Below are 12082 nucleotides of genomic sequence, written 5' to 3' on the forward strand. Positions count from 1 at the left end.
ACCACTAAGTACAGATTTCAGTTGAAGTGCCTGGAGAAAAGAGTCCTCATCATGTTGCCCTTTCTGGGCTGGAGGAAGTGACTGGACATCACTGGTCCTTTCTTCACTCAAACCCCACCCTCTGTTTGGTCCAAGCACATTCTTTTCCTTAAGTTTCTTCATCATCCCAATTAGGGTCCTAATCCATTCTTGCAGCCTGGAAGTTTCACTCTGGAGTCATCCGTAAGTCAGTCCCAGGAAATGCACCATGTGTGCCTAACTTCATTGGTAGTTTCCAAGCCTTGAGTTTAATCAGGGTTCTAGAATATACCTAGAACAGTATGCACATCTCAAGCAAAAGTTATATAATGAAACACTTTGCCACTTTGAAAAAGTAAGATTTTGAAATTTATATTCTGTCTTGAAAAATTTACTGGGGCTTTGGTTTAGGGCTCAAGAATGCTTAACTCTACCCCCTCCCCCCCAGATATCTGTCATCTGCTAAAAAAGTCACCAGGCAGGCTGAAAACACCAAGGACCTTGTTCTGCCTGGAAAACTGAATTGATATTTTCTTAAGCAGCTATATTTACTTTTATCTTTATTTATCAAGAGCAAAGGGCATAAGCATTGTAAGTGCACAGAAGAGTTTCCAAATTTGAGATTAACCTATCCAACATTAACCATTCAAAATACAGGTGGATGGGCAGAAAAAAGAAACAAAACTTTCCAAAATGTATGGGGCCACATAACTCGTATTTCACACAGCAAAAATTTCATAGGAGTCTTTGGAACATTTTACTAAAAATGTATAAACTTGCTAAAGCTAGTTTATTGTTAATGGAGGTCGACTAAAGCTTCATATTTAACCCTGAATCATATATATGTGTGTGTTTCTCAAAAAACTAAAAATAGAACTACTATATGACCCAACAATCTCACTACTGGGTAGTTTTCCAAAGTAAAGAAAATCAGTATATTAAAGGAATACTTGCACCACCATGTTTATTGCTGCACAAGTCACAATAGCTAAGATATGGAATCAATCTAAATGTTCATCAACAGACAAATGGTTAAAATGTGAGATATATATATATATATATATACACAAAATTGATTACTATTTAGCCATAAAAGAGTATAAAATCCTGTCATTTCTGGCAACATTGCTGCAAAAGCAAGTAGGGCTTTAGTTCTTCCCCCTCCTGTGGAGTCTGCAGTCCGGATTCATGCCCTTCCCCAAGTTCTGGCCAGGAGATTTCTCAATGGGTTCAAATTGTTACAAAGTTCAGCTGGAGGTTTCCGTAGCCTTTTCCTGTAGCCTTTTCCGAGTGCCTCTAGCAGCCCTGCTAAAGGACCTCTGTGAGGCAAAGCTGAAATTGCTTACTGGGGGGGGCCAGCAAGCCCACAGGGCTTTTCCCACTGCTTCCTCTACCCCGGTATTTTGCTAGCAGGGGTATTGTGCTTACAATAAAAATGGCTACATTTTTATTGTAGGGATACAGGGAACCAAGTTACAATTGGCAACATTAAATTCACACAGACAATGAGGGAAAGAGAGTAAAAGTGTACAGACCAAGTGTGTTAATACCCATGTAATTTTATTTGAATATTGACATAAGTGACACCCACCCACCACCTTAAACACACACATATAAATGAAGTCTGCAATAACATCCTTTTGTCTTATTGACAACAAGTATGGCCATGCTACTATATGACTGTATTTGTGGTGTTCTGGCTGTGAACAGTGTACTCTGTGAGTGAGTGAGTGTGTGTGTGTGTGTGTGTGTAAGAGAGGGAGGGGGAGGGGAGAGAGAGAGAGAGATACAGAGATACCGAAACAAATAGAAATTCTGTGCATTACTGATTGGCACACCACTGCCCTCACCTATGGATGTGTCTGTTCCAATCCCATATGCTCTGTTGTGTTCCTCTGTGAAGAGTAGTGCAGTGGTACTTGTGATAATTCCTCAGAAAAGTGGAAGAACCTGGCCTCTTATATCCTCATTTTCCCTCTTCTTCTCCCCTCTGTATCTTCTCACCTCTGCTGCCCAACCATTCTTACCTCTCTAATATTTCTTCTCCCAGCCCTCACTTGGAGCAGAATCACAGCATGAGCTCAGGTTCTTAAAGACAGCAATTAGGTTCACCTTCAAGCCTCTGAGCCACGAACCTGCCTGGTAACGTGGAGAAAACTTTATAGTGAGTGAGAGCATCCCTATGACCAGGCATGTCCCAGAATCCCCGAGCCTAGCCTTCAGAATCCTCTGGGCATAAACATGGACTCGAGGGTCATTAAGTCTTAGTAAGTCTTTATTCCTCTTTACTGCATCTGCAGAGAAACAACGTGCTAGATACAACTCCTTAGCTCAGGGGAGCAGATGTGTTATGAAATGAGGGGAAGGGCACTATCCTGAAGAGGGAGGAATCTGTTTGGGGGATGATGTTAATTCAGCTTCCCTCGGGAGCCATGAAAACATTGATTTTGTACCATTAAGTCTTCACAGTGTGACCATGAAACTGTTCTCAGCAACTTTTCTGTTTTAATATATTTGTGTAAATCCTGATGTAGTTTCACAACTGTTACAATTGAGGCTTCAAAAGATGAAGGAGAAGACATCTAAAATAGGCACATTAGACTGTGTGGTACAACTCTGTTTATTGGCAGTGTGCATGCCTGCAGATAATGGCAGCAACTATCTTCCAACCCAGCAAGATTCTCCTTCTCAGTCTATAACTAATGGTGAACAGATACAGTATTTGGAGAGAGGCTTGCATGTGTTTCAGCTCTTTTGGCAGAAAGTGAAGAAAATTCCACATTTTTTTTCTGATAAAACATATTATATTGTCCCTTCCAGCCAGAGCAGAAGTAGTGTTTCCTGAGAGGCTCCCTTCCTGAATGATGATAGGGTGGACCTGATAGTACTACCAGGACATGCTACAGAGCCTGGTTTTCCTGACTAGAGTTAGAAATAGACTGAGGGAAAATTTAGTACATTAGACAATTAGATGGTATTTTTTGCCTCCTAGTTCAGACTATTTTGAGTTGTTAGCACAGAAATAGTAATGCTGTCTGTGGTCCAAGAGACATTCTGCTTTGATCGGCCATGTTCTCGTGTTCATTACTTCTCTTTTGATTAACGAGAAAGTAACTCCCTAGCTTCCTGTTTCTCCCTCATTGTGTCCATCTTCCTTATTGTATCCACATTTATCTTCCCAAATCAAGTCTGACTCTATCCAGTTTCTGCTTAAAATTCCTTCCCTTGAACCCTACATTCTCCATTGTATACTACAGACTTTATGTAATAAAGGGCAAACACCATTGTTGCCAAGGACATTGTTGCCAAGTCCTTCACTCAATATTCAATCACACATATATATGATTCAGGGCTAAATATGAAGCCTTAGTCCACCATATATATATATGAAAAATATATATATCCATATGTGTGTATATATATAAATACATGTATTTATATATATCCATATGTATATAATCCTTTTAGATATATGTGAAATACTCCTGTGTGTGTATTAAAATATAGAATACCAGACCTTAAAATGACCATAGAGAGTTTTTACTCCAGCTTTCTAATTTTATCAATAAGGAAACTGAGATACAAAGCAGTCAGTTAGTATTTAGTATATAAATAAAAATGTAGTCTCATTACCCAGAGTATAATGTGTTCCAAAGGGATAGGAAGCCTTATCACACTAGCAGGTTAATGATAAAGATATTTTATCAGTATTTCCTGCCAATTAGGTTTTTGAATACGTAACTGAGTACCTACTATGTACTAATAATACACTTCCCATTTCTTCCGGTTATGCATGGTAGGGAGAAAACCTCTATTAGGCATTGATTGTCTCTCACTAAAAGATACATGTCATTTTGTGAGGTGTGCCCCCTTAGCATCAGGGGCAAGAGGGCTCAGATTGGTTAGGGGATAGAAAATTGAATTTTCAAACCCACAAACCCCAGGGGAACAGAGTGACCAAGTGCCACTTACATTGGGCCTCCTGACTGGGGAAAAATAAACACCTCAATGCAATACTGAAGTGCTTGGCTGGCATCTGCATATTTACTCCACTTAGAGAATGATTAGTGTCAACAGATGACTTTGTGGGTGAAACATGCTTCTTCACCAAAGACAGTACATTTTTCATTAAGTTACAATAAACCAAACCTTAGTTATAAAGGAAATTTCCAATTGACAAATGGATCTTGCCAAAGGATTTTCTATCCAGCAACATAGCCAGAGTGAAGGGAGCAAGTCTTTATGGAGCGCAGGCACTTCTGAATGCTGTTATCACGTCATCTTTGGGCTGGATGCTCACAAAACTCTGGCTTCCATGGCAGTGAAATGCACATGCAGGTACAAGTAGTACCTGCTATTCAGTGGCTGTTCAACTGGCTGTGGCAGGGTCTTGAATGGCAGTGTGAGTGAAATTGATATTTACTCAATGAGCAATGGGAAGCCATGAAGGATTATGACAATGAGAGCAATGTGATCAAAGTGGAGCCTTAGGAGGATTCATCTTGAAGTAGAACATAAAATAGATTTAGAATAGGGAGACCAGTAGAGAAGTGAGGTGGCAGTGGCCATAGTCCTGGTGAGAGGCAATACAAATCAAGTTAGCAGTAGTTGCAGGAGGAGTGAGGAAGGCACAGGTAGCTACAAGCCTTCTTCCAGAAAGTGGGATGGGAAATTCACCCTGTGAATGCTGCTCCAGACTCCCTCCTCTTCGGAGTGTAAACAAGAGCCTTACATTCAGTTGCAGGATGAATTGAGATGCACATCAGCCTGGAGCTCAGCTCTTCCTCCAGAGGCTTATTTTTTCCCTCCATACAGAGCTTAGTGTCCTCTGGCACATTTTCATGCCCAGAGCATAATGTCCAGGCCTATGAGTTTGCCTAGTCATTCTTGATTCATTTATCTCATCAATGTTTAAGTGACTATTAAGTGCAAGACTTAGTTCTATCCACTGAGAACAAATTTTCCCCAACCTCTGCCTGTCAAAAGTATGTTCCTGCCCCTGTTACGTATAGCAAAGACCTATTTCATTGATTATTAGAAAAGAATGAATAAAGTTAAAATGTGGAAAGCCCAGTGATCTAAAGATAGGTAACATGTTTTTGCTTCCTAGAGGTTCAAGGTTCAAATACAGAATGTTTCCATGCACGTTTTCAGGCATCCATAATAATGGTTAGTGTTTTCCTAAAGATTATAATCCCTGTATGACAAGTCAGAAATTCAGGCATCCAGGTGTTGCAAAATCTTGAGTGACATTTTGTCCTCTTAATCTGCCACCCTTGGCTGTGTGTGCTTAATGCCAGCTGGGGTTTAGCCTACAGGATACATTGTCTTTTGCCATTTTACTCATTCCAGTGAAATCTATTTAAATGCTGTAATTAAGCGATTCATTTTTATATTTAAGCAAGTGCTGTCAGTATATGTCTCTTCAATTGTTTTAGCCAATTCTGTTGGTATTGATTTTAGGCCATCTGAATACCCTAATGATGAGTTCATTTGTTAATAAAAGAGTTTCTCTTCTGAACTTAAGCAATCGATGCAATTTACCAATACATGCTGCTAGGTTAGGGTATAGCTGTGCCCCACAGAACAATCATGTGAAAAAAAATTAAATCCAAAACAAAACAAAGAAACACAAAACCAATGCAATTAAGGTTTTTCTGTCTTTTTCCATGTTGTTGAATACCCAGTTATTTGAAATTATCTGAATGATTGGCTTTTCCCTTTTGATTAAGAAATGTAAAAACCCAGTTTGGATGTATCTGCTAGTAGAATGAAAGGAAAATGCATATGAAATGGAAATGTAAAAGGCATATAGAGCAATACTAATAAAATCACATTTTATGCTTGACTGACAGTATTATTATTGATTATGGAAGAAACGAAGACCTGAGTCCACTGCCACAATATCTCTAGGCCATCCAAATGTTCACTTTGACAGTCTCAACATACAGGAAACATATTGCATTAGATTTGTTTTCTGTAAAAGGAGGGGGATAATGTCATAAGTCTGACTGTTCAGAGCATGCTTCTTATAACCCCCAAAAGATTCTCACATTTTATATATATATATATATATAACCCCCAAAAGATTCTCTACATTTTCTATAAATATGTATTTTTAGTCCAATAGACATGTATATTTATACATGTCTATTGGACTAGAATAGCAATTAATTGAGTATAATCTCTGAGACAGAATTACCTTGCTAAAGAATTTTGAAGAAGTGTTATCATTATAAAGAAAATGGCTGGCAAGTTTTCTAAGCACCTTTTATGTCATATTTTATCCTTAAGGAAATATGATATCATGTATGCCACGTGGATGGGACTCAAGAGACAGCAACTGTCTTTCCTTCCTTCCTTCTTTCTTTCTACCTATTTTTTTGTAATAGTGCTATATGATATGGTTTATGTAATTCAACATGGTTCCTGGGTTACTTGAGCTTTAGTGCAGCACAAGGATTCTCTATATAAAAGAAAGACAAGGTTCTTATTTTCAGGAACATAGGTTTAGCGAGTGAGCAAATCTGAGCCTGTCTGTAGCCACATCATCCCTCCAAAGGAAATAAATGTGCTGATAATGAGAGAGGAGTCACCTCAGAAATGCTCCTTGGAATCAGAGAAGTTCCTTCTTCCTTGCATTTAATTTCTCAAGATACCCCATGACAGAGGTGGCCCATGTAGAATGGGAGCTTCAGGGCTTCCCCATCCTCAGGGTCCAATGTTAATAAAAAAGTAAAGAGCCCATCTGATGGAGTGAAGTGTGGAAGGAGGGGCTACTAAAGGAGAGATCAACTGGAAAATACGGAATCATCCTAGGCTTCCTTGGAAACACAGAGAAAGAGAGAGAAAAGAGAGAAAGAAAAGTAGAGAGAAAGAGAGGTCTGTAGAATCTAAACATATCAAAGTCTTCTGTGAATAGCACTTTCCAGACAGAAGCATTCTATTCACTCCAGAACCACTACTGATATGGAGAGTAGAAGATAGTGGTTCCTATAATCCTCATTGGAATAACTACGTAGGTTTCATACCACAATGTGGCCTCTACTCAGTAAGCCCATAAACTATCTGGCTGTAAAAATCTATGCATGAACAACTGTGTAGAAAGCAGTCACAATCAAGGTGCACTGCATTTGCATATCATGTTGCAGCTTCCAGAGCACTGTTGTCAATGTTGGCTACTCACAACCACCGTTGCTGTAGAAAAGGCAGGAATTATTATCTTTATTTTTAAAATGAAGAAACTGATGCTCAAAGGTGTTTAGTACTTGCCAATAGGGTAAGTGGCAAATCTGGGACTAGAACCCAGGTTTTTAACATTTCTGGCACAGCACTGTCTCCACTCTAGCCTATTACCTCTCATCACACCATACTGGAGTACATTCTCTAACATTTTAATTTCTTTTATTGTTTTTTTCTTATACTAGAGCTTCCTCAATTGTGAGATAAGTATCATGATAGGGAACCATGGCACCAAAGAAGGAGAATATAGGTTTTTAAAAGCATATAGACGTTATAAATTAAAGCAGCATAACTGTTAACTCTCCAGCCTCCATTTTCCAATCAGTTTAAATTACTTTAATGTATGTTTTTAAACTTAAAATTAGCTGCAATCCCAATATGTAACTGTCTTGATGTTTGGTGAATTGTGCTATGTCATTTCCTTTTAATTTTCCTCCTTTTGCAGTGTGTCTCACATTCTGGCAAGTGTATCTGGAACTTGGGATGGTCTTCTTATGTCCCATCATTTCAAAAGAGAAATTCTCTCTTTGTGTATCTTGTAGAATAATTCACATATCATTTGCACATAAATAATTAAAATTTTTTCCTCAAAGTCTCTTAATGTAATAATTCCTCATAGCATGCCTAAAACAACATCAAATTACAGTGAAAGCATAGTAACACATTGCGAGCTTTTTCTCATATGGCAAGGTTCTCTGCCATCATTTACTCTACCATCATTTACTTGCCATCATTTACTTGAGAGATTCAAGGTGATGAGCACACAAGAGGATGACACGAGGACATCTGACTAGAGCTGTTGGGACATCAGAATGATCGCAAGTTAATTTCCAAAGAAAAGAGAACCTCTCAGCATAGACATTTTCAATCAATAGCCAGGCAACCCAGAAAAAATAATTTGAAGGAAGTTATTTTCCTATGTTGGCTCTATAAAAAGATGTACGTTTCAAAGAAACTGGCCTCAAACATGATCACGTTCCTCCTGATCAGAGAAAAATAACTGGGTCTAATTGACAGTTCCAAAGCATAGAGCAGAGAGGGTATTTTCAAAAAACATGCCTCCGAATCAAAGGGAGGATAAGCAATGTCACTTTGATTTTTCCCTCTTCCTGTCTCCTGCCAGTGGCAAGCTCATCCTATCACATCCAGCATGCTTTAAAAGGAAACCACTTGAACACAGCACCCATTACTTTGTGATAACCTAAGTCTTCTAGAACAGACTTATCTGGATTCTAAGGGATTGAAAAAAGTGGATTCACATGATTTCCACAGTGACATGTCTTCAGCCTACTAGTATATCTTATTGCAAACCAGCCAGGCTTGGGAGAGAAAAGGGTTTTTTAAAAAAAAGGCAGATGTGAGTGTGCATGTATGTACAGACTGGGTCCTGCTGCTGTAGGAAAGGTGCATGGCAGTCCCCACTTCTTGCCAGCACTGCTTCTCCCTTTGTTCTTCTAACGTGGGAGAATCTGCAGGATGAGTGAGGTTCGCATCCTCTGTACATGGACTGCAAATGGACAGCAAATGGACAAGTTTTCATGTCCAAGATACATGTGACAGATGAGTTGGGCCAGCCAGACACATATTTCTTGTTTTCTCATTTTCACCTCTTACCTCATTCCTTAGCTTTTTTCCTATTCTAGCACTTGCCAAAATTCAACCTCAGGCGCAGATGGTGAGAAAATGATTTTTGCCTACCAAGCCAAAGAAAGTGCCCAAATATTAATGGTTATTTATCTAGAAACAGAATCTGAGACTTAGTAAATGGAAGCATGGATTTCCAGCACTAACATCTAAAATTTGGAAGTGTTTTATTCAGTTGTTATGCATAGAGGTCTTCAGTATGTTGAATATCACTTGTCACCCAGAATGTCAAGTCCAGAGTTAGATTATATGTTGTCTCTGCTAAAAGTGGTTGCCTCTGTATTCTAATTTACAGCAGTATTCTCTTCTCTGTAGCCCTTACCCACCTCCAAGATTCACAAAGATCCCCAAACAGATACTTTTTTAAAGGATCTGAACAACCCTGAGGTTGTCAAATGGCTGCTTCAATGCTCTTTTTATCAAACATAACGTCTATAGCCTGAAAAAGTCTACGGGAGTACAAGTTTGGTTCTGATTACATAATTATGCTACAGAAATATGAAAAAAAAATCATCACTGAAACCCTCCAGGTGCTTAAACAGTTTGATAGACTGTAGCCATTCTGCCATCAGCACCCCCAGCTGTGTTGCTTAGCAACATTTTAATTCCAGAAGAATCGAAGGAGATGAAATCCCTGTGGAGAAGGAAACAGAAATAAGAGGGCTGTTGACAGATGATCTGAGTTGTTTCTTCTAATATACTGTGAAGATCACTAGCTCTTTTCATGAATGATAAATGGACTGTACACAGATCAATGGGTTCAGCACTAAACTGGAACCAGGCTCCATGTCTAAGGCAATGCAGGCCGAGAGGCCCAGAGATTTCCTCATTTCTATGATTTGGTGTATATTTTCTTAAAGGTTCCACAGGAGGAAATTGATCTGAGTATTCAGTCATTCCTTGCCCTTCTGTGGTGTCGGCTAATAAAAATGATTTTAGAAAGGGACACTCGACTTTCTATCATGGTGGAAGTATGGCCAGATGTCAGTAGTAGTGCTAGGGTGAGCAGTTCCCTACCACAAATCTAAAAATCCAGGATATGCCCATGACCATTCCGTCTGCATCTGTTTCCTTAACCTGTCATTACAACCCAAGCAGGTCCAAACACGGTAAGAGTGAAAGGTGGGAAGAGAGGGACCCTAGTTATACACCCAGAAGTCCACTTTTATGGTCCCTGATGAACTTTCTAGGCAGCCCTCACAATATCCACCTCACAATTTCCACCTGTATTGGAAAGCTGCACTTGGACAGGTAACCATGTTTCCCAGGAGAAGAAAATTGCTTTCTGAGTCTCCAGTCTGCTTATCTACAGCACCTTGTTTCGGTTAGCTCCTTATGTTTCTGAAGAGCATTTTATATTGCTTATTGTTTTGGTAGCTAGTTGCAATGATTATGCCTGCTAATATTGTCTAATTGCATTTTTTCTTCTGTTTACAGGCTGTTGAAAAGGCAAAACCTAGGAATAATCCTGTGAAGTAAGTTATTATTTTTATTAGTTGCAAATGTTAATTTTAATGGACTCGATGCATGTGAAAAAATAAGGTCATAAAAGAGACCTTGGATTTTGAGTTAATCTCTATTCATGACAATTTAAAGACAAAAACAAAACAAGCCAAAAAAATCCTCCAATGAGCAGGGACCAGCTTATATTTTTCCCTGTGCTCCTGATGAAGAAATGCCCCAAGTTGTACCCAGTTTACATAAATTAATATGTGCAATCCATGAATAGCTGCCAAATACGATTATAATCATATTCAATACATAATACTTCAAGCCTTTGGGTTTTGCACATGCTAAAAAGATTACATTTTTAATTGCAAACCTTGGACCTATGACAGAGACATAAATGACTAAAAGTGTGCCAAGTGATTTCCAGCCACGTGGGGAGGTTTGGCACCTTGGCATCAAGGCCTCAATACTCTGTTAATGAAAAGCTCATAAAATATACTTAACTAAAGGCTTTTCTTTTTTGTTTTAGCTAACAGAAAGCAATTCCCAAGGCATTTTATGAGATACTCTTAAATCATAAGCAAGCTACACAGACCTCCTTTAAATATAGTACATCTTAGACATCCTGTCTCTTCCAGAAGGGAGACTTTCAAATTAAGAAGGATGGCTGTCTTGTCATTTGGTTTGTAACATCTGATTGCAGTGTTACAATGCATGCTAGTCCTGCCAGCTCTGTGGCTGAGGGAGGACTTTCTCTATTTGCTGGGCTGTTATAGGTCTGGTAATATCACATCTCAAGGAACTATGTTTTAATTTATTTTGGCTGACTTCCATTATAGTTGGTACCAAATACAGAAATGGAGAGTACATAGATTTTTAAGTTTCTGGGAGAATGGATCAGCTAATGCCGACAAGAAATGTTTTTGTTTTGTATAATAAAATAACTAAATTTCCAGAGCACCAGGGTAGCATTTAGCATACCATTAAATCCAAGCCCTAGTACGTTTTTCCAAAAGGTGTTGTGTACTTTGCTTTTAAGTTTCATTTTTCTTAGGCCAAAGAATATTCCCTATCAGGCTCTGTAACATCTAGAGGGGCATCCGTAGTCTGGAGATATATTATGTTGTAGTCTTATGGAAGTATTTGTAGTAGCTGAGGTTTTGTCAGGTCGTGCAGTTGGGGGTTGAAATCTTCTCTGCAGCCTGATTTCTTTTCCGTCTGAATGCCCTAAAGGCTCCTCCACTGTGAGCCTGTGGCTGGCAAGCTCGGAGAATTAGGGGATGGTGCTAATGAGGCCAGGGTCAGGGCTTTTGTCCCTGGGTGGGCGATTAGTGATCTTCTTTCCTGCAGTTCAACTGCACTCCTCCCTCCAGTCCGCCTGCATGCAGATGTGTGCCCCAGGTCATAAGGAGTGGGGCTAGGGCTGGAGGAATGTAAATCAAGGCCCTCAATGGCAAATGTCTCCAAGCTCCAGCCCTCCCAATAGGAAGTGATGCCCAAGTTGCATTTTTGCATGCATAGAATAGCCCATTGGCAGTGTTTGGGGTTGCATTTAATTCTATTATAATGGCCTAGAAGCAGGACCTGTTTTCTCTTTGCTCCTTGTGAGAATTTGACCCTACAGTAATTGTATTTTTATGAGTTCTTATTAATTCACAGTGCAGACTCTATCTAATGTCTAGCGTTTTGAGGAATGTTATAAAAAGAAGGAACAGAAACTAGAAGAGTC

At 39.2% G+C, this 12082-nt stretch overlaps 1 protein-coding gene across 12 annotated transcripts in view; it reads left to right on the plus strand.

Annotated features, from left to right (window-relative positions):
* AFF2 (ALF transcription elongation factor 2) overlaps nt 1-12082 on the plus strand; it is a 491337-nt gene that overhangs the window by 391880 nt on the left and 87375 nt on the right. For all 12 annotated transcript variants that reach the window (XM_016942631.4, XM_016942637.4, XM_016942634.4 and 9 more), the window contains 1 exon segment: nt 10342-10379. In XM_016942631.4, the coding sequence (XP_016798120.2) occupies nt 10342-10379 (38 nt within the window).

The sequence above is a fragment of the Pan troglodytes genome, chromosome X, assembly GCF_028858775.2.
Source record: "Pan troglodytes isolate AG18354 chromosome X, NHGRI_mPanTro3-v2.0_pri, whole genome shotgun sequence".
Classification (NCBI taxonomy): Eukaryota; Metazoa; Chordata; class Mammalia; order Primates; family Hominidae; genus Pan; species Pan troglodytes.